At 40.1% G+C, this 23480-nt stretch overlaps 1 protein-coding gene across 4 annotated transcripts in view; it reads left to right on the top strand.

The window, feature by feature from the left end:
• Positions 1–23196, top strand: part of RAB6A (RAB6A, member RAS oncogene family) — an 82226-nt gene extending 59030 nt beyond the window's left edge. For all 4 annotated transcript variants that reach the window (XM_043992094.1, XM_043992093.1, XM_043992092.1 and 1 more), the window contains exons 6-8: positions 243–336; positions 19574–19640; positions 21031–23196. In XM_043992094.1, the coding sequence (XP_043848029.1) occupies positions 243–336; positions 19574–19640; positions 21031–21095 (226 nt within the window). In that variant the 3' untranslated portion in view covers positions 21096–23196. The remainder of the gene's footprint in view (positions 1–242; positions 337–19573; positions 19641–21030) is intronic.
• Positions 23197–23480: the final 284 nt, after the last annotated feature.

The following is a 23480-nucleotide window of genomic DNA, read 5'->3' as shown; positions in this document are numbered from 1 at the left end:
TGTATACCAACTGATATCTTTATAGATTGGGTACAAGAAAATGGGTTTAAATCATCTCTGTTCTTCATCTTCCCACCAATTCGGTGTGAGACTTTAGAAATGCTTCTGGTGTTTTCTGAAATGAGAATTTATTATCAGGATTTTGAAAATTTCATACTCATATCTCCTTGCTGGATGAACTCTTCCTATAGTTCTGTCTCACATTCTCTCTCTTTTTCTTTTTCTGTTCCTGTTCTCTACAGGCAAGTGTCTATTGAGGAGGGAGAGAGGAAAGCCAAAGAGCTTAATGTTATGTTTATTGAAACAAGTGCAAAAGCAGGCTACAATGTAAAACAGGTGAGTGTTCAAGGTGTGTGAAGGTTGGGAGGTAGGGATAACTTAGGGGATGAAGTTGCTATGACTTTCACAAATAGGCAGAGATTTTTTTTTCTTTAAGGGGGCACTTGAGATGCCTGTTTAGATTGTTAGTGTATTAGACACCTGTTGTTGCTTTTCTACATTCAGTGTCTCTACTTGTTTTCAGCACATTGTTGAAAATGGAAGGAAAATTGGTACAGCAGTTCATAAGAACTAGAGTTAAACGAAACTGAGGCCTGGAGGGGAGAAGGGACTTTGCTGAAATGTTCTTTCTTACATGCTACAGTATATCCACTTCATACTTCAATATTTCTTTTTTTAATCATAAAAGTATTTTATTATTTTCTAGTCACATGTAGAGATAGTTTCCAACATTTGTTTTTATAAAATTTCTAGTTCCAAATTTTTCCCCCTACCTTCCTTCCCTCCCACCTCCCCAAGACAGCAAGCAATCTGATATAGGTTATAGATCTAGTCACATTAAGCATATTTCTGCCTTAGTCATATTGTAAAAGAAGAATCAGAACAAAAGGGGAAAACCTCAAAAAAGAAAAAACAAAAACAAAAAAAAGTAGAAACAGTATGGTTCAATCTGAATTCAGATTCCACAGTTCTTTTTCTGAATGTGGAGAGCATTTTCCACCATAAGTCTTTTGGTATTGTCTTGGATCGTTGTATTACTGAGAGGAATTAAGTCTATCACGGCTGGTCCTTATGCAGTGTTATTGATACTGTGTACAATGTTCTCCTGGTTCTGCTCATTTCACTCAGCATCAGTTCATTCATGTAAGTCTTTCCAGGTTTTTCTGAAATCTGCCTGCTCATTGTTTCTTACAGCGTAATACATACTTCAATATTTCAAAGGATCACTGATTTTATTCATATAGGCCCCTCACACAGAAATTGCAGGCCTAAGTGGTTTTATGACTTAGATCTCCTGGAAGCTGTTGAACTTATACTTCTGAAAAAGCAGAAGAGATATTACCACATGTTCTATAGTGTACAAATTAATATAAATTCCTGGTAGAGATTCCAAAACCTACAAACTTTTGTTGTTGTTGTTGTGAAGCAATTGGAGTTAAGTGACTTGCCCAGGGTCACACAGCTAGTAAGTGTCAAGTGTCTGAGGCCAGGTTTGAACTCAGGTCCTCCTGACTCCAGGGCCGGTGCTCTATCCATTGTACCACCAAGCTGCCCCCCAAAACCTACAAATTTTTAATAGGTTCTTTTTTTTCTTTTTTTTTTTTTGGCGGGGCAGTTGGGGGTTAAGTGACTTGCCCAGGGTCACACAGCTAGTAAGTGTCAAGTGTCTGAGACTGGATTTGAACTCGGGTCCTCCTGAATCCAAGGCCAGTGCTTTATCCACTGTGCTATCTAGCCCCCCCCCCCTTACAAACTTTTAAAACAGCAAGAATTTACTGAGTTAGAGGTAGATCTTGCAGTGTTTTAGAGTGTATGGGTGAGATTAAAGTTTCGTAGGGGGAACGGATGGAAAAAAATCTTTCATTATTTGTTAGGAATGACACTGTGTTTCTTTTGAAAGAACAAGCTTAATTACTTTCACAGCTCCAGTAAAATTGTCAGAAATTTCCACATTGCTTAGCAACATCTTAAAATATCAGGTTTTTTTGTCCAGATCCAGAAATGTGTAAAATACTGTTATCTGTCAACCATTTTTCAAAGAGGCAAGCAGGCAGGTAGTATAAGGCAAGACAAAACTTTCATGGAGGGGTGTAAAAGTCTTTGCCATGAGGCCTTAGCTTAGTGCTGTCAGCTGGGTAGAGTTGGGGCAGAGAGAGCTGTCTGTTTCTTTATAGCCAGCTCTTTGCAGGAGATTGACCAGTCTGGTTGAATAATAAGGATGACATGTATGTCCATTACATCAGGAAGTGATCCTTTGAAATAAAGCAGTACAAAATGGCATGATATTTTATAGATGAAGCAGCTAAGGTTCAGATGAATGAACTGACTTGCCCAGGGTAACAGTAAGTGGCAGAACCAGGTTGTGAGTCAGTATTAAGCACCTACTATGTGCTAGACACTGGGGATACATATGTGAAAAAAGATAGTCCCTATCTTCAAGGAGCTTATAATCAAATGGGGGAGGAGGTCAATACATAAAAGAAAACTGAAAAGGATCTATGTGGTGGGGAGCATGGGTGGTTGTGGATTCTTACATGTCCAGTGTTTTTTTCACTACATAACATTGCCGTTAGGAGTTAACCTAGACGTTACAGCCTAGGAGCCCTCAATAGTGCCAAAAAATAACACAGGATTCTGGCTGACCGTTGAATGTTCAGTGGTTGGTATATATTCTACAAAAGCAAATGTCCTCTTATATCAGGACATATGTTCTCTTGGATGGGCAGTCTACCACAGGATACAGAGTGCCAACCTGGGTTCAAGTGCAGCCTCTGATGAATACTGAGTGACCCTGCGCTGAACCTCACTCTGAATGCTTTCCATCTGATAAATATACTTCAACTGGAGCTCTCAAAAACTAAGCACAATACTTAAGGTATGGTCTCACTAGGGAATAGTACATAAGTAATGTTACCTACTTTTCTTGGAAGTTCAGTCTCCCTCGATGCAGCCCTGGATTATATCAACTTTTTTGGCTGCCAACTCATTGAACTTGCATTACCCCAAAACCTCCAGATATTTTTCAGATAGCTACCTAACCATGTCTTCTTTTCCTATCTATCTATCTATCTATCTATCTATCTATCTATCTATCTATCTATCTATCTATCTATCTAATCTATAGTGAGATTTAAAATAGGATATAAGAGCATTAAACTCCCCTTTAACCTTTCTCTTATATATCTCCCAGACCAGTAAGAGAAAGAAGCCTCTGAGCGTTAGTTAAAGATGGATTACTTAGCTTTTATTGTTTGGGAATTAATTAGCCAACAAACAAGGTGATGCTGATTAGAGAAATAGGAAAGTAGAAATACAAATAAATAGTCTTAGATCTAAGCTTAGTCTATATTCCGTATAGAACTCACCAAATTCCAAGGCCACCTCTGAGGCTGAGAACCGCGTCAAGCACGTGCTATTACGGAGGACCAGGCCGATCACCAAGGACCACGCTGTCCAACCTGAGTCAGCATGTATGTGTGTGTGTGTGTGTGTGTGTGTGTGTGTGTGTGTGTGTGTGTGTGTGTGTAGGGTGAGAGAGACCACTTCCATTCTCTCCTCATTTTTAAGCTCGCACCCTGGAAGTGGTGGAGTGCTTAGCAGACACACAGCTGTTCCTCACGGTCTCCTCCCTGAAAGGGCAGTCCTTCAAAAACTGGCATCCTTCAGTTATCGCTAACTAACTCTTAAATCTTAGTTAAAAGCTTTCACTTTTTACCACAATATATAAAATATATTGGGGGTGGGGTAGGGCAATGAGGGTTAAGTGATATCCATGGTCACACAGCTAGCAAGTGTCAAGTGTCTGGAGCCGGATTTGAACTCAGATACTCCTGAATCCAGGGCTGGTGCCACCTAGCTGCCCCCTTGTCCTATACTTATAAAGTTGATTTTTATACCAAGAATAAGATTTGGTTTATCCCTATTGAATTTCATCTTATTATTTGCAACCCATTAGTCCTAACTCTTGCCTAATGTGTCAGTTATCTCTCCCAGATTTATGTCATCTTAGATATGATGAGAAGTTTTTATAAAACCCAGCTATAACTATTCCTAAGGATGTTCCATCAGAGACCTCCTGCTATCCTGACATTGAGCCATTAAGAGCCAATCTTTGAGTCTGGCCAGGAAGCCATTTCCAAATCCATCTTATTGTGTCATCATCTGTTACTCCTCTTTCCATCTTTTCCTTCAAGAATAGTATGGGATTGGGGGCGGCTAGGTGGCGCAGTGGATAGAGCACTGGCCCTGGATTCAGGAGGACCTGAGTTCAAATCCAGCCTCAGACACTTGACACTTACTAGCTGTGTGACCCTGGGCAAGTCACTTAACCCCCATTGCCCCGCAAAAAAAAAAAAAAAAGAGAATAGTATGGGATTTTTTGTCAAATATAGGTAAACTATATTTACCGCATTCTCCTGACCACAAATTTAGTAGTCTTAGATTGTTAGCTTGTGCAGCTGGTCCTCGGAGCCAGGATGGCACTCTTTAATCACCATTTCTTTTGGTAGTTGTTCATTTACCATTTTTTAATGATCTCTTCTTGAATTGTTTCAGGAACTAAAGGTCAGCTAACTGGCCTTTATTTTGCAGGCTCTCTTCTCCAGTCTTGAGGTACCTATGTAAGTGGCTCAACAGTCATGTCTACTAACTCTTTCAGTACCTATGGGGGGGATGTGTGTATGTACACATACATGCATACATACATACATAGAAATTTTCTGAGCCACATGACTTTAATTCATCAACATCAACTAGGTGCTTCCTTACCTAAGATAAGTACAGACATAGTATCAACTCCTTAGCCATTTTTGGTCTGTTATTTCTAATGCAAAGATAATTCTCCTTAACCTAGAAAAAACAAGCAAAACAATCTAGTAGTCTTCAATGTGGAAGCCATAGTTGACATTGGGGGAGGGTGCAAGACTCATTTGGTCAGAAGGTAATGAGAAGATTTAGTTGATTCTGTATCATTCATTTATTGATCCTATTTACAGTTAATTGATTTTTGTCTTGTAACTGCTTAAGTCATGGTTCTCTGTCTCTGAACTTAGTTCAAAGATTCAGTTGGCCTGTAATGGGTTAAATTTTAAAATTTAGCCCTTCCCTGCTCTTCACTGATCTATTCTTGCCTTGAGAAATTTAACTGACCTTAACTGACCTTGGGGAGATGACTGTGAACACAAGGGAATCAGGCCTGGTATCTTTGCACCACCAAGCTATCCTTTAAAGATGCCTGGTTTGTTGTCTAAAAGCCTGGGTAATTATCAGTAACTTGCAGTTCACCTCAAAGAGTGAGCACTTCTTAGTCACTTGGAAGGGAAGAGGTTGGTCATTGTCATCCCCCATTACCAAACATATAACCAATCCCATCACTTATCTGTAACCAATCATATTATTCCCTGACATCTCAGTTATGCCATGATGTCAACTACTCTGTTCGTTGTACTCCCCAAAACCCCATAAAAGAAAACTGTCTCCTTCATTTGGGATCTCAAGCTCAGATCCTCTTTATTGGTGGAGTAATGCTTTACCAATAAATCAATCATGCTTAGAATTTTTTGTGTGTTTACCTTATTTTTAACTGTTACAGCAGGAAAGTGGGTTGCATTCCAACATTTCTCCAAAGGCAATACTTATTTCTGACATAGCCTATTCAAGCCCTTTAATTTTTATGGTGTATTACTTTCTTGTTATCAACCCTTTCTGCTTTGTGATCTCCCAGCCTTTTGTCTTCTGTGTCATGTCAGCCCTTCAAGATAGTTCTGATCTAACTATGACCCAGAAACCCACCATAGCTGTGCAGGTAACATAGGGAAAACCCCCTTCTCCAGGTGTACACTCACCCTTCTCTGTTACCTCAGTATATTGGCTGATGAGTAACCTCTCTGACTCATCATTTTTCATAGTTCATAGAATGAGCAGGCAGATATAGTTGCAGTTCGCATCAAATATCTCATTGACTTTATTCCAAACCCACCTTCCTTTCAAACTCATTATTCCTGTTGAGGGTGCCAGTATTCCTTCCATCACCCAGTTTTAACGGTCCTGATGTCATCCTTAACTCTTCACTCTCATTCATCCCACATATCCATTCAGTTGCCAAGTCTTTTTTGGGAGAGAGGGTGGAGGTGGAGGTGGAGGTGGAGGGTGGAGGTGGAGGTGGAGGTGGAGGTGGAGGTAGAGGGTGGAGGGTGGAGGGTGGAGGGTGGAGGGTGGAGGGTGGAGGGTGGAGGGTGGAGGGTGGAGGGTGGAGGGTGGAGGGTGGAGGGTGGAGGGTGGAGGGTGGAGGGTGGAGGGTGGAGGGTGGAGGGTGGAGGGTGGAGGGTGGAGGTGGAGGAGGAGGTGGAGGAGGAGGTGGAGGGTGGAGGAGGAGGTGGTGGAGGGTGGAGGAGGAGGTGGTGGAGGGTGGAGGAGGTGGAGGTGGAGGGTGGAGGAGGTGGAGGGTGGAGGAGGAGGTGGAGGAGGAGGAGGAGGAGGAGACAATCAGGGCCCAGTATCACACAGTAAGTTGTCTGAAGTCAGATTTGAACTCAGGTTCTCTTGACTCCAGGGCTGGTGCTCTATCCACTGCACCACCTAGTCTTTTAATTTCTACTCTCACAATTGTCTCATTATCTCTACATATATAGCTACTACCCTAATTCAGGATCTCAGAATCTCTCACATGGATTTTTGTGTTAGCTTTTTAATTGGTTTCCCTGCCTTGAGTCTGTCCCCTTTCTATTCCGTCTTCTTTATAGCTGCCAAAGTGATTTCTTATAGTGTGTGTGTCTGAATTTATTTCTTCCTTAGTATATGGTAGTGGTTCCCTCTAATGCTTCTAAGATCAAATACAGGATGTCCACAAAATTTGGGGAGTTTCAAACTAGTAAAGCTTAAAATCCCTCTTTGGCTTATAAAGACTTTCACAACTGGGGCAAGCAGCATTTCTTTCTTTCTTCCTTTTTTTTTTTTTTTTTGGTGGGGCAATGAGGGTTAAATGACTTGGTCAGGGTCACACAACTACTATGTGTCAGGTGTCTGAGGCCAGATTTGAACTCAGGTCCTCCTGAATCTAGGGCCGGTGCTTTATCCACTGTGCCACCTAGCTGCACCACAAGCAGCATTTCTAATCATATATATTACTACCCTTCACTCTGTGGTGCAGCTGGATTTGCCTTATTTACTGTTCCTTAAACAAAAAATTTCATCTCTCATCTCATTCATTTGTGATGGCTGTACCCTTTTACCCATAGACTCCTTTGTTTCCTTCCATATTAAGCTCAAGCACTATCTTCTACATGAAACCTTTACGGATTCCTCCTTATTCCTATTACCCTCCTTATCTAAATTACCTTGTATTTATTTTGTATGTATTCTGTTTATGTTTGTTTATGTATACTTTGAGGCAGGAATTGTTTCATTTTTTTCTTCATACTCCCAGGAAGTAGTACAGGGAATGACACTTAGCAAGCACTTAATAAATGCTTGTTGGTTGGTTGGTTGGTTGGTTGGTTGGTTGATTGATTAGTATAGGGAATTTCCAGATTGATGAGATCACAGATCTTTTTCTTTTCTTTTTTTTTTTTTTTGATGATTTTACCTGTTTGGTTTTACCATCTCCAGCCAAATTCCTGAAATAAGTCGCAGTATATTACAATAACATTTGTAAAGTCCTAAACTCAAGAACTGAAAAAAAGGCAAATATTTGGCCATTAAATGTTTATTTGGCAAATGCTACCAAAATGGAACCTCCAAAATTTTTTATCCCCCCAAAATTACCTGTGCAAACATTTTGCTCACCTCAGTTTGCCAGTCAGCTCCTTACAATGTGCTTAAAAGTTGTTGAACTTAAAGACGTTACACATTTTTCTTTTACAAAGACACATCCCAAATTTCTTACCTTTCCCACAGTGGCAGCTGGCTGTCATTTATGATGCCTTATACAATTAGGCTGTCCCTTTTGACATAAGATGTCATCTATCTATCTATATAGGCTAGCTTTTGTTTTTACTTAACCTTCATTTCATAGTCTTTCCCAGTTCTCTTTTTTTTTGGTTTTGTTTGTTTTTTGTTTGTTTTTGCAGGACAATAAGGGTTAAGTGACTTGCCCAGGGTCACACAACCAATAAGTGTCAAGTGTCTGAGGCTGGATTTGAACTCGGGTCCTCCTGAATCCAAGGCCAGTGCATTATCCACTGCTCCACCTAGCTGCCCCCCCAGTTCTCTTCATTTGTCTCTTTAAAGAAACTCAATTTTTCTTTATCCTTGGAGTTGAGTACTTTTAATTAGTAGAGACCTGATTTTTTTTAAAGTAGAAGAGCCATTAGATTGATATTAATAGAAAATAGAACATGAATAATTGATAGAGCATATTCCTTTTGGAAGTGATAAGAGTATAATCAAAGTAGAGGTAGAAATTTTTAGCCTTTGAAAGTAGGAGGCATGCTAATTCTTTTGAGACTGGACAGAAAGAAAAGATGAGTTAAGAAGCAGAAATATTGGAGTGGAGAATAAAAGGGAGAGAAGTTATATTGGCTTCATTCTTAGGAAAACAGCTGCTAAGATGGAGAACACTGGGCAACGGACAGAATAGACCTTGGCAAATGGAAAAGATTTGCTCTGGGAATTATAATAGGAAAGCTACAAAATCAATGAAAATAGTTGGCAAGCAACAATGGAGATCCAGCTGAGATTCAGAAGCATGTGTTTTGTTTTGTTTTGGTACATGAGTATGGGAGTCAGTGAGACTAGCTGGTAATTCAGCAGAATTGGGAGCACATAAGAAGTGGATAACTTCCTGAGGGGTGGGTATTGAAGGCCAAGGGACATAACTGGTTGTCAGTTAAATCAGCATTTGTACCATTATGACAGGACTTCAATAATCACATACCAAATGTAGTAGGTACATTAAAATTTAGTTTTCCTGCTAAAATAGGGAAAAGTTGGAAGCAGATAATTATAATTGGTACCATATAGGCAGTAAGAATTTCTTAGGAATGTTAGTCAAACCAGTTTTGCTTGATTGCCCTGGAGAAGACTTTCAAGTTTTGTTTCTATTTCTTACTGTGAAGGTGCTTCTTTTCTTTTTACTCTTGGTTTTAGCTTGCTTTAATTCCCAATGAACCATAGGCACCAGCAGCTTATTCCTGCTGGAGTGTTGTCATTCCCTCCTCTGTCTAGTGGTAATTTATTCACCTAGATAACTGAGTGAGATTAAATTGGGCTATCAGGTGAATGGGTTCAAGAAAATACTTAAGAATTTGGCTAGAAGAATCCAGATAACTGACAAACCTGAAACAAAAATAGTAATAAAAGTTCTCCTTTACATAGAACATGAATACTTACAGGGCACTTTCCTCATAATTTTCCTTTTGGATGGTAGGGCAAATACCTTTATTTTACAACTGAGGAAATTTAAGATTTGAAGTAAAGTTACTTTTTGAGGGTCACATAAGTGTCAGAACTGGAATTTGAAGCCAGAACTTAGGTTCTCCAGATAGATCCAAATTCATCTTTTCTCAAAAATCAAATATAGAGTTAAGCCTTTGGAGTTAATCCTGTGCTAAAACCCTGGCCCTGAATATAGGGGCTGTTATTATCATCCGTTTAGTTTTTCCTCATAGAAAACATATACGTTATACATGCTGGATTTTTCCAGCATCAGAAACATACTTGCCTATTGGGTCAGCTGCATACTGTAGCTTTCTTTTTAATCTTAAGTTCTCATTTGCTCACCTCTATGTACACTTAGATATATATTAGGATATTTTTTTAAATGATTCATCAGTTTTGTTTCATCAGTATACATGGTTAAGAAACACAAATATGGACCAGTGTAAGACACTCCCTCCCCCAACAGACATTTAGGCAGTAGCCTGAAATACCATGAGGCTAAGTGATTAACCAGGGTCACACAAATAGTGTCAGAAGCAGGATTTAAACCCAGATACTACTGACTCTAGACCTAATGTTCTGTCTACTAGACTAGCTGAGCTCTTACCGTTCAGAGAGAGATATGGAGTGCCGCTGTGATTTCGTTAGTAGAATGATCCTTTTAATATCTTCTCTGTAATTTATAATGTTAGAGCAGAAGTATCCGACCCCCAGTGTAATGCAAGCTGCCTATAGAGTTCATGAATTGGCCTTAATCAGATTAAAATGTAATTGGGAAATTTTTAATAAAGTAAATAAAAATATATTACAACAGAGTCAATATGTGGTCACAAGGATGTTTTTCTTTGAGTCTAACACACTGTCTTAGATAGTTGCCTAAAGCACCAAGAGGTTGTGACTTGTCCTGGGTCACACAGCAGCACGGTAGAGTAGATAGACTGAATGCCAGTCTCAAGGCCAGGAAGATCTGGATTCAAGTCCCATCCCTGAAACAAAGTTCAGATAGAAGAAGAAAAAAAAAATCCTCTGATATACAGTTGGTGGACTGAAATCCCCAAACTGCATTAATGGGTCTGATTTAAATAAGGCATTAAAATATATTCTCTCCTAACTAGCAGCAGTTGGTCATCATGAATATGATTCTGTCAAAGGGGAAAATTGCCTTTTCTGATTGGAGTGACAGTTGTGAAATACATAGTAAAGCTTCTCCTTTGGTATCTATACCTTAAATTCTAAAGGAGAAGGTCAGTGACTTAATAAATAGGATAGCATTGTCCAAGGCACTCTGTTAATTAACTTAGTGGATCTGAAGCAAGAAAAAGTTAATGTGGGTTTTAACTTTAATAATTAAAAACTTTTTTTAAAAATCTGTCACTTCATTGGTTTTTTGAAGAGGGTAAATTCAGAATTTAAAATTTCATTCCTGAAAATTAACCATAATGATCTATTAATATTTTTCCTGTTAAAGTTCTTGGCCCTAAGGGATTCAACTCATTTTTGTTTCCCTGTAGACTTTCCACGTACAAAGAGATCTATAGTTTGTAGGTGTCATATTAATCTATCAGGCAGATAGATATCTTTCTCTTTGTTCTTCTCCTATTGCAGTGGGAATATATTTTCCCCCAATTCTTTCCAGAACATAAAGGTAGGAAACCTAATGTACATAGAAAGGTAGGAATAGATGGAAACCTCAAGATGCTGGATTGTTTCCCTGAGAGATTACTGGTTCTGGTCAAGGAAGAAGATCCTGTATTGATGTGCTTTCAGACACTTACTGTGTGGCTTATACTCTACTGAGTACTGTGGTAGATGCAAAAGAAGCATAAAAAATGCTTCTGACTTCCAAGCTTAAGAAAAAAGTATTTGTAGAACTGGAATTCGTAGATCTGGAAGGGAACTGAGAGGTCCTCTAGCCTAACTGCCTCATTTGACAGAGGAAGAGAGAAAGACTTTTGTCCCCAAGTCATGGAGCTACTTCAGTAACACATTAGGACTAGAATCCATGTCTCCTGACTCACATACCAACATTCTTTCTTATATATCCTTGCCTCTGTGTAGTTCTTTTGGGGAAAGGGATGACAAAAGTCACATGGGAAAGAATTACAAAACAATGTATGGCAAAAGTGTGGTCAGGTGTTGACCTATGCTTGATAGGTGAGCTTGTATTGTCACAAAGGGGGTTTTGGCAAGAATCAAAAAGCTTAGTTCAGTCCTCTGTGGCAGGAAATGGCAATACTAAGTAAAAGCCCAGAGAAGTCAAATTATTTGGGGAATTATCCTACACTGACCCTTTAGAGAGAATCCTGTCTGCCAAAAGAGAAAGTTAGTACATCTTGGATTATTTTTCTTTCAGCAAAACCAGTATTGAAGCCCTTTGCATTTGAGGGCTAGTGACTATCATCAAGAATAAATAGTTGGGGCAGCTAGGTGGTGCAGTGGATAAAGCAGTGGATTCAGGAGGACCTAAGTTCAAATCCAGCCTCAGACACTTGACCCTTACTAGCTGTGTGACCCTGGGCAAGTCACTTTAAAAAAAAAAAGAAAAAAAATACTTAACATTTCTTTCATACTTTTTTTTTCCTTTCATGCTTAATATTTGAGGTGGCTTGATGGAATTATTCACATTTGATTTTAATTTGTTCCTAGAAGCTAGTTGAAAATGGAAATTGTTTTCATACCTGAGTTCCGTTATGCTCTTGTTATAGCTTATCTTGTCATAAGTTGCTGTTAGTCTCAAGTCTTTGATCAAATTCATAGTAATATAGCCTAAGGAAATGTGCACTTAAGTGTCCAATAAGGTCAAATAAAATGATACTTAGAAATACTCTGGTCATCTCTAAGCAAGGTACATGACTTATAAGACTATCAGGGAGAGGGCTGAAGCTTTGTGTGTTAAGAGCCTGACATTTTGACGTTAAAGCTTAATGGAAAGAACATGTTTAGAGCAATTAACACCTATACAAACAAGACCAGTCAACATGTACTTATGACACAATAAAATAGACAGTGATGGATCTAGAATAGATCCAAACAATATTGTGCCTTTGGCTCATCATCCCTAGGCACGTTTAGAAAGTTTAAAACTTTCTCATCTCAAAAGATGAAGAGGATTGATGTTCTCAGAATATGTCATAAGTTTAAAATGTATAGAAAAATTTTAAAACAGACTGCCTTGTCAAAGCCATAGTAAAAATCAATAGCATGTGTATCCAATGTATTTATCAAACTGTAACTAAGAATGATTCTGTCAACTTTGAGGAGCCATAAAGAAAATGATGATTATACCTCCAAGCTACCATTCAGTTTAGGAAATGTGTCCTGCCAAAGGAAGGCAACTACTACAGAGATGAGTCCTTTATATTACTAAAGTAAACGACTTAAATTCTTCCAGAATTTTCTTCCAGAAGACATTCTATGACCTCAAATTCATAAGGTTTTTTTCATCTTGGAGTTTCTGAGGCATAGTAATAGGCTCTGCAAATTCATGACCTCCAACACTAGTTTGCCACCTAGTGTGAAAAAAATAGCGATTCACCAATATCTCTTTGCAATATATTAAAGCACTGGCAGCATTAACAGGGAAACTGCATCTAGGAATATTTGTGTCATGTGTAGGCCAGTGAAAGTTTGCCTTTGTCACTAACGTGATTTAGCTAAGTAAGAGGTAGCAGTAAGAGGTAAGCCAGTACCTGGTTTTAACCTAGAGGCATAGTGGATAGAGAGCTGGGCTTGAAATCAAGAGGATCTAAGTTCAAACCCTGACTCAGCTGGACTTGGGCTCGGGTCCTCCTGGGTCCAGTGTGGATGCTTTGTCCACTGTGTTACCTACCTGCCCCATATGACATCTTTAAGGTAAAATTGAGGGGTGAGACGATTGCACAGGAGGAGGGGGAAGGGGAGAGGTAGAATGGGGTGAAATCCTACAAGAAAGAAGCAGGAAAGGGCTTATGGAATGGGGGGGAGAGATGGGGGAGGAACAGGGCAGTGAATGAGTCTTACACATCAGAATTGGTTCAGAGATTTTAATTTCATCAGAGTTGGCTCAAGGAGGGAACAAAACACACACACACACACACTCAATTGGGTGGAGTAATCTATCTAAACCTGCAGGAAGGTAGAAGGGAAAGGGGATAAGGAGGGAGGAGTGAAAGAAGGGAGGGCAGATTCAGGGAGGGGTCAGTCAGAAGCAAAATACTTCTGAGGAGGGATAGGGTAAAAGAAGAGGGAACAGGATGGAGGGAAACAGTTAACAATAGTAACCGAAAAAAATCGAAGCAGGTGAGTGATGTAAGATGATAATGGATGGATTGATGAGGATTGATTGATGATGATGACAAAATGTATGGTACTTAACTTTTTTGGGCTATTGTGAAGAAAATTCTTTGTCAGGTATAAGTTACCATATAAATGTTATCTATTACTGTTGCAAGAATCAACCTCATGGGTTTATTGTAAGGAAATCTCTTGTTTACTATTAAAAAAAATGTAGAGCAGGATGCTATCAGAAAAACCCAGAAAGACCTACATGAGCTGATGCAATGTGAAATGCACTGTATACAAAATAACAGCAATACTGCAAGATGATCTGCTGTGAATGACTTGGTTATTTTCAGCAGTGCAATGATCCAAGACAACTTTGAAGGTCCTATGAAAAATGCAATCCATCTACAGAGAGAGAACTGATGGTGTCTGAATACAGATTGAATTATTTTTTGTTGTTGTTAGTTACTTTATCTGAAGTTTTGTTTTTGACTGTTTTCTTTCACAACCTGGCTAATGTGGAAATGCTTTGCATGACTGCTCATGTATAGCTTATATTAAATTGCTTGGAGGGGCAGAGAATTTGGAACACAAAGTTTAAAAAAATGATTTCAAAATTTATATATACTTGTAATTTGGGAAAAATAAAATTCTAAATACTTTTTTAAAATCCTGGGGGCAGCTAGGTGGTGCAGTGGATAAAGCACTGGCCTTGGATTCAGGAGGACCTGAGTTCAAATCCAGCCTCAGACACTTGACGTTAGCTGTTTGACCCTGGGCAAGTCACTTAACCCTCATTGCCCTTAAAAAAAAAATCCTGCCTCAGACACATACTAGCTTTGTCACCCTGGGCAAGTCACTTAACCTCTCTAAGACTTACTTTCCTTATATGTTTGAAATGACCTTCAGGGTCACCTAAACAAAGCATGAATTCCTAACAAATCATCAGTCCCACCTTCACCCAGACACCCAGTGAAAAAGAACTCATTGTATCCTCTTGCAGGTTGAATAGCTCTAACCATTAGGACGTTTTTCTTTACCTTTAGCCATACCCTGCATCCTTTCTTTTTTCAGGAAGCAGTGGCTCCTGTTCTGAGGTCAGGCAGAACAAGTCAGTCTAATTTTCTTTCTTTTGATATTTGAAGACAGTGATCATGTCTTAATATTTTCTTTAATAATGTCCCCCTACTGAACATTTATCTGAATCTTGCTTCTAAACCTCTTAATTCTGTTCTAACCAAGACCTTCAATTAAGTTGTTTTTTATCAAAAGGTCACTTTTTTTTTTTTTTTTTAGTGAGGCAATTGGGGTTAAGTGACTTGCCCAGGGTCACACAGCTAGTAAGTGTGTGTTAAGTGTCTGAGGCCGGATTTGAACTCAGGTACCCCTGACTCCAGGGTCGGTACTCTATCCACTGTGCCACCGAAAGGTCACTTCTTGTAGATTTGATCGATAACCTTTTTTATACTATATACTCTTATTTATGGGGCACTAATCTCCAAAATGTTCACTAAAAAGTACCTTCAGTACTGTCTCTTTCTATAAATAGCTGAAAATTTAAATGTCACAAGTATCTTTGAGGGGTGATTGTTAAAACTAGTACTGATTAATTTTTTTTTTTAAGGTTATATGCTAATCTCTCTGGAAATGAATTTCATTCACTTAACCACTATCAATATTAAGTTTTTACTGTGTGCAGTGAACTGAACTTTAGAGAAAATTTAGTTTCAGAACCCTGTCCTTGGTGATTGGTACAGGTGTTTAGGGACAATTAGTAGACCAAGGGAAAGAACACTTTTGGGAAAGAAAGATGGAGAGTAAACTGGAATTTGTACAGGATCCAGCTATAGTTCATGAGATAACCAAAATCCACCAGAGGAGGTAGGAGGCAGAAAAAAATTTGTAGTAACTCCCAGGCAAGTCACTTTGAACTAGTAAGTAATCAACAAGCACTTATTGGCTCCTACAGTGTGCCAGGTGTGGTGCAGTAGGGATGAAATGACAAAAATGAAGCACTCCCTGCCCTTGAGGATCATAGTAAATTAGAAAAGACTTTAGGAGACCATCTAGGGACAGCTAGGTGGTGGCACAGTGGATAGAGCAACGGCCCTGGAGTCAGGAGGACCTGAGTTCAAACCTGACCTCAGGCACTTAACACTTACTAGCTGTGTGACCCTGGGCAAGTCACTTAACCCCAATTGCCTCACAAAAAAAAAAAAGAGAGAGAGAGACCATCTAGTCCAGTTTTTTTCTTTTACAGATAAGAAAACTGAAGGAGCTAACTTTTTTCAGGAAAGGCAACATATACATACAAAATATAAAGAAGATAATTTAGTGGGGAAGGAGAACACTAGTAGCTAGGGGAATCAAGGAAGGCATCACATAGAAATTGGGTCTTTTGAACTGATACTTGAAGGAAACAAGGGAGGTGGTGAAGTGGTAGAACATTTCAGGAATGAGAGGCAGCCAGTTTAAAGGCACAGATTCAAAATATGAGTTTCGTGGTAAAAGCACTGGTCCTGGATTCAGGAGGACCTGAGTTCAAATCTGGCCTCAGACACTTGACACTTACTAGCTGTGTGACCCTGGGCAGGTCACTTAACCGTCATTGCCCTGTCCCGCCTTGCCCCCAAAACGTTCATCTCATAATATGACTTTCTTGTGGGGGACAGCAAGAAGTCCAGAATGGTTGTGTGATGGAAGTGATAGGAATAGAAAGGTAAGATGGGGCTGGATTGTAAAGGGCTTTATATACTAAACAGAAGATTTTATTGATTCTAAAAGGCAATTGGGAGCCATTGGAGTTTGAGTAAGAGAGTGACATGGTTAGATCTACACTTTAGCATCTGTGTGGAACATGGAGAAGGAAGAAACATGAAGCAGAGAAGTCAGGCTATATGGCAGCAGTCTTGCAAATGATAAAAAGGGCCTGAACTAGATGGGTCTATGTGAGACAAGAAAAAGGATAGACTCGAGGATGTTGTGGAATTGACAAGATTTGGCAATTGATAGGATATGTGGGGTGGGGAAGAGTGAGGATTTGAGGTTGACTGCAAGATAACAAACCTGGAAAGGTATTGGTGCCCTTGACAGAAACTGAGAAGTTCCATAGAGGGGTTGGTGGGTTTGAGGGAAAGAGAATGAGTTCTCTTTGGGGTATATGTTGGATTTAAGATTCTTGCAGTATTATCTATGACAACACAATTATGGCCCTGAGTCATTGGAAAAAACAGTTAAATTACATCGGTGTCACCTTTTTCTAAGGCAGAGAAGTAAGTTCTCACAAGTTTCCTGGAGCAAAATCTTATTGCCTCAATTCATTCAATAAATAGTTCGTTCCCTTCGGATTCCCAGTAGATGAGTTGTAATTATCTGAGGTCATAGGACTGAGATCTGGAAGGGACTTAGAGATCATCTCATCCAACATCCTTATTTTGCTGATGAGGGAACTTAGTCTACAAGAGGTGAAATAACATGTACAAGGAGGAGAACTGGGATGTGAGTGTGGCTTCTCTAACTCCCAAATCAGTGCTTTTTCCACCACACTGCTTTCATGCCCAGCAAAGCTTCACAAATTCCCTTTCAGGAAATGAATTAAGAAAAAAGGAGAGACTTTGCCTGTAGCTGTGTACCTGTATGTAGGCGAATGCCTTAGACCCTGGGGCAGTTTTCCTTCCTCAAGGTCAAGCCTGGGGTCATAACAAAAAGCATCCTATAGAGCTCAGATAACAGAATTAACTTGTGTTCTCAGAAAATGTCACTGCTAAAAGATTTTAGAGATTCAAACCTTAAATTAACAATCGGGCAAGTGTAAGTCTTCATCCCTTACATTCCTCTCCCACAGCCCCCACCTTGTTCTTTCTCTTGCCACCTTGGGGCCTCAACTATTACAACAGCCTAACCTTTCAGTTTGGTTACACTTTCATAAGCTGCCTCTTCCCCAACTCTCAGGGTGAGAATGCAGACTGCTCTTCTTTGTGTTGCCATTTCCAAACTTTCCCTCTACCACCATCACCCAATAATCTTTCCTCCTTTGAGATTCCTTCAGTTTGTATCACCTAGATTCTGGGTGATAAAGAATCTGGTAGTTGTTAACTACCAACCTAGGACACTCTCTTCATTATTGAGTTTAGTTCCTGGTTCTCACATTTATTCTCTCCTCCTCAACTCCTCTCATTAGTGTACTTCAGCATATACACATTGATACTCTCCCAAACACCCTGACTTCCCATTTTCTCAATTTAGTAATTTCCCATGTCCTACTCTTTCATTTCACCTCATCTACACAGTCATACACTTTATCTTGCCATCACTTACAAATGTTTGGCTACCATGAACTCTGAAATTCCTTCAGCTCATCATAATCTTATCTTTTCCTCTGCCTTAAGACCTCTAAATTCTTTTGGTTACATTTTAGGGGCAGCTAGGTGGCCCAGTGGATAGAACACCAGCCCTGGATTCAGGAGGATCTGAGCTCAAATAAGACCTCAGACACTTAACACTTGCTAGCTGTGTGACCCTGGGCAAGTCACAACCCCAATTGCCGCACAAAAAAGTGAAAAAACATTTTAATCCAGCTTCGATCACTAGAGAGTGGTGTGTTTGACCCCACTCGTATATAGTATAGAGTTGACAAAATGCTTCACATACATTTTCATGGCTGTTTTGCAACAGCCCTAGGTAGTAGATACTGATATTGCTGCTCAACAATGGTGGAGAAAATTATAAAACTGTCTGCGTCCACAACAAATTTATGTTACATAACCTTGACTAGGTCCTCACTGCTGCTAGGTAATCGTTCTACTCTCATAGTTGTTTGCATGTTGTCTCCCCTAGTAGAATATGGGGTCCTTGAGGCCAGGGACCTATTTTTACCTTTCTTTGTGTCCTTAGGGCTTGGCACAGTTCCTGGTGCTTACTTAATAAATATTTGTTACCTGAGTTTTTTTCCTCACATGTACTGCCAGATTCATTTTCCTAAAGCCCAATTTAGATCACATCCCTCAGGAATCTTCCATGACTTCCCATTGGCTACACAAAAAATTTCACCCTCCTCAGCTTGTCATTCAAGGCCCTACATGATTTGGCCCTTAACCTGCTTTTCCAGATTCTCGATGGGCAGCAACTCCAACATATCCCTTCCATAATCTCCCCTAAGAGCTCACTGTTAGAGCCCTTAGAGTCCATCTAGTGCAGTATGACCACAGGCAGGTCGCCAATAAGTGACCCTCAGGGATCAGGGTTTAGTGGCCCCTTTGTATTTGGTTTTGACACCACTGCTCTAAAGGATGTATAGTAGAAATCCAGATCCAACAGATGGGATCTGGGAATGATGGATTTCAGACAAGGGAAACATCTAAGGAAAGACAGGGTTCTAAGCTCAATTGTCTTACCTTTACCATGGTTCACTCATTTCAGTTGTGTCTAACTCTCTGTGACCCCATTTGGGGTTTTCTTGGCAAAGATACTGGAATAGTTTTCCACTTCCTTCTCCAGCTCATTTTACAGATGAGAAAACTGAGACAAACAGGGTTAAGTGACATGCCCAGGGTCACACAGCTAGTTTTTGAGGCCAGATTTGAACTGCTAACTTCAAGCCCAACACTCTATCCACTGTGCCATCCAGCTGCCCTTCTAACTTTACTAACCAGGCAATAGTCACAGAAGGGTTTTGAGCAGAGAAATGATGTGACTGGTTCTGTGCTTAAAGAAGATTGAAGTTGGGAAGCCTATTGGGGATTAATTTAGAGGTAGGCAGAGAGTCAAGGCAGGAAGGCTTCTGTGGCTATTGCAGTAGTCCATTAAAAAAAGAGGGCTCTAGAAATGGGTATAAAGAGATTTTTCCAGGTAAATACCAAGTTTCTGTCTTGATTTATACTGATGATGTTTGCTAAATCCTGTCTCTATTTAAAACTTTTCTCTTCTTCCCCCACCCCAGCTTTTCCGACGAGTGGCAGCGGCCTTGCCTGGGATGGAGAGCACACAGGACAAAAGCAGAGAAGACAGTATCCTTCATGTTTCCATCACTGGGACTTCAGAGAGTTTTATTTTTAGCACCGACATTGTTAGGGCAGGTGGGGGGAGGTTGGTGCTGCCTTTAATATGGGGTCCAGAGCTCTGCTTAATCAAGACACATTACCGCAGTATACTGCTGGTGCCCATGAATCAATGGGCAGGAAGTTGTTGAGTTCCCAAGTCTTCTTTCCTGCCTGGTATAGCCTAGTGACTTGGGGCCCTTTCCAGCAGTGCTGCCATAGTCATTTCTTTACTCCTTCTTTCCTTTCAGTTTCCTGTGTCATGCTGGTATGGAATAGTGGAACAGGCTGCCTTTGTATTCTCTGTTATCACACAGGACAAGATTTTAATGCCATTTATTCCATGTTGGTATAAGTTTGATTAGTTTAAGAATGGTGTGTGTGCGTGTGTGCGCGCACGGGCTCTTAAGTTGACACCAACCAGCCCATGCTTATAGACATGTTTTTAAAAGGACAAACAGTTTTATAGAGATGCCAGCTGGATAGACAAAGCTATGTTGGGTGTTGCTGGAGATGTGACGGGTTCTGAACCACACATGTTTACCTCTCAAGGGAAAGGGCTCTCTCAGGGCATTGCCTGGCAGCTAGACTTCCACTTCTTGCTACCCTTAGTGTCCCCTTCTTAACTTGTTCTTGTGTCACTTTCTACTCCCATTAGGTATTTGTGTTTGCCTGTGTACGTTTAATAAATCCCCCAGCAAAATGCCCTTTGAGGGCAAAGAATAGTGTCTTCTTCTTGTAAAAGTAACCTAGAGTAGTGAAAAGAAGGCTGGACTAGGAGAGCCAGTCCGAGCTCCCAGCCTTCTTGTTCTTTGGCCTTGAGCATATCCGTTCATCTCAGAGCCTTAGCTTCTACATCTATGCACCACCTTATCCTACATGTCTATGAGGAGTGTGCCTTGTAAACTGTACACCCACCATCACTGCTGCCAGGGACTCTTACATGGGGTCCATGCTTAAAGACGTTTGAACAGGTGCCGGACAAGGGGAGAGTTTGAGTGCTTTTAGATCCCAATAAAGGGTTTTGTTTTTGTTCTCCCTATTCCATCCCAGGTGTCATGTATTGACTTTATTGAAGAGGGCAGGTGTGAGGGTGTGCAGTTAGGTGGTGGCTTCATCACTGCAGGAGTCTGAGGGACCTGAGTATAGAATGCTATCTTCCGGGCAGCTAGGTGGCGCAGTGGATAGAGCACCGGCCCTGGAATCAGGAGTACCTGAGTTCAAATCCGGCCTCAGACACTTAACACTTACTAGCTGTGTGACCCTGGGCAAGTCACTTAACCCCAATTGCCTCACTTAAAAAAAAAAAAAAAGAATGCTATCTTCCCATTCATTCTTCCTTAACTTGATTTTCCTTCAGTGATTGACATAAAACTGGAAAAGCCTCAGGAGCCACCAGTTAACGAAGGAGGCTGTTCCTGCTAATACCATGTGGTTCCTTGAATCCTTCCCCAGAACCTCACTGCTTTTGCCCCCTTACTCTTCATTGACTGCAGTGTGAATATTGGCTTGAACCTTCCCCCTTCAGTAATAACGTATTGCGATTCATCATTGCTGGCTGTCTCGTGGAGATGATCTATTAGCTTTTCTCACACACATACACACACACACACACACACACACACACACACACACACACACACACAAAATATGTCAGTGTCTTCATTATTTATATTAAAAAGCCAAAATATTCAGCATATTCCAGTGATAACTTTAAAAACTTAGGTACATTTTCTTAACATTTGTTCCTTTTTTAAAATATGTTATGATAGTGCACTTTGAAATTATGGAAATCTCAAAGGTCTGAGTTTGACTTGGTTAAGGAGCAATATGTTCAGAATAGCACTCACCTCTCTACCTGATCTTTCCCTCTCTCTCCTCCACTATCCCCCAAACCAGCCTGCCCATGATACCTTTACCCCTGCCTCACAAAACAAATTAGAAGTAGCCCATTAGCAGTCAAGGAAGGCAGATTTGGAGTCAGCCTTCAACATTAGGGATAACCCAAGCCCCTGTCCTTGGGCAAAGATTGATACCGTGAACCTTCTTCTAGCTCACTCATGGAATTCCCTTGAGACAAAGCCAACTGGCATTATGGAAGGACAGTGTTCTGATGGGGGATAGGCTTAGGGAATGATTCTTTTTAATGAGTCATCTTGAACACACTGAAGGGAGCCAGCTGATAGTGACTGACAGTCTCTCTGACAAAGAGAAATGACTCCCTTCATATGTGCTTACCCAAACACTGCAAGCAGCAAACAACCAGGTATTTCCTTCCATGTTGCATTTTTAAAAATAACTGTACCCACTCCTCGTGGTAAAATTGGAAAGACCTTATGGACACTCCCCCATCAAGGTTTTAAGATTGTGAAGTGGGAGTGATTACGTTACTGAGAAACTTTTTTAAAGCAACAGATCTTTTCCCCCTCTTTCTCTGTCTTTAATGCAGTACAGACAAGGCACTGTGTAAATATAACTCCCCAAAGAAAGAGTGGAAGGATTTCAGGTTTGGCGCTGGTGTAACTGGCAGAAAAGGTTGTGGACAAAAAGACAAAAATCCTCAGAAGAATAGCACATACTTTGCTCAGGACATTTGAGGTCAAGTTGGAGAGGGTAGCAGTTTACTTGTAAGCCCTCAAAGCCTTTGTGGACAAGGAGGGAGAAGAAGTGAAATGCAAGATTATGCAGGCTTATGCCATTAATTTCTGGCCTTTTTAGGTTGGGTCTTCCAAGTCGGTTTGGTTTTTTCCATTAGATCTGTATAGTTTGGTTAATTAACCAGGAATTTAGTTTTATATTTAACTAAGCTACAACAATTATACAATTAACAATTTTTCCTTCGGTGATATTTATTTCCTTGCCTTTGTTCCTTTAAAAAAAAATTACTTCCTATCTTTTTGGCTGTTGTGTCAAGGAATCTGTCTAGAGCTTGGTCAGTGTGGCGATATGTAGCTCCTTCCCCCAACCCTCAAACCACCATTTACCCCTGCCCACCCCCCACCCCCCTGGAAAAAAAAACAACACTGCAAACAATACACTAGGAGTGCACCCTTTTCTCCTTTACTAGTTATTGTGAGGTTGCTGTGTAAGTCAGTAAACACATTTGTAAATACATTGTTTGCAGAAAGAGAATTGCGAGTTATAGTGCAAGATGGCCATTCCAGAATCTGTTGTAAACATTACTAACGTAATATAATAAAGATGAAATTTCAATGGAACATCAGCCCCCCTCTGTCCTTTGCCCTTCAGAACTAACAAACTGGGAAAATCCCCACCCACTTCCTTTCCTCCCCCAGACCCTCTTTGTCACCAAGAAGTATGCCCCAAGCACTTGGATTGTGGAACTAAATGGAAGAATCTATCAACCTGGGTTTCAGGACTAGCATTAGGATTCATACCAATAACTTATGTTTAAAAAAAAAAAAAGGCAAATTGGGATGGAAAGTGCTTTTATAATGCAATATTGTTGTTAAAGGCAAGGTTTTTTGACATGGCATGTCCTGAAATAAATATCAATTAAATATGACATGAATTACTCTTTTTTTAGGGTTCTGGCGGGACAGGGAATGGGACTTTCTTTGCTTTCATGGAAACATTGGATTCTTTATATATTTCTTAAGGAAGATAACTAGTTTACAGCTTTTTATATAGATCTAAGCATGGGTAGAGGGATGCCTTAGGGATTTTAAACTGAAGTAGAGATGTATATTCATGTTGCAAGTTTTTTTAAACAACATTATTTTCTACCAATAAAATACGAGTATAACACAGAAGAAAAACTTTACAAATATTCTCTCTCCCTCACCCCCT

This window comes from Dromiciops gliroides, chromosome 3 (genome assembly GCF_019393635.1).
Source record: "Dromiciops gliroides isolate mDroGli1 chromosome 3, mDroGli1.pri, whole genome shotgun sequence".
NCBI lineage: Eukaryota > Metazoa > Chordata > Mammalia > Microbiotheria > Microbiotheriidae > Dromiciops > Dromiciops gliroides.
The sequence above is the reverse complement of the archived record's forward strand: the minus strand, read 5'-3'. Positions and strand labels throughout refer to the sequence as shown.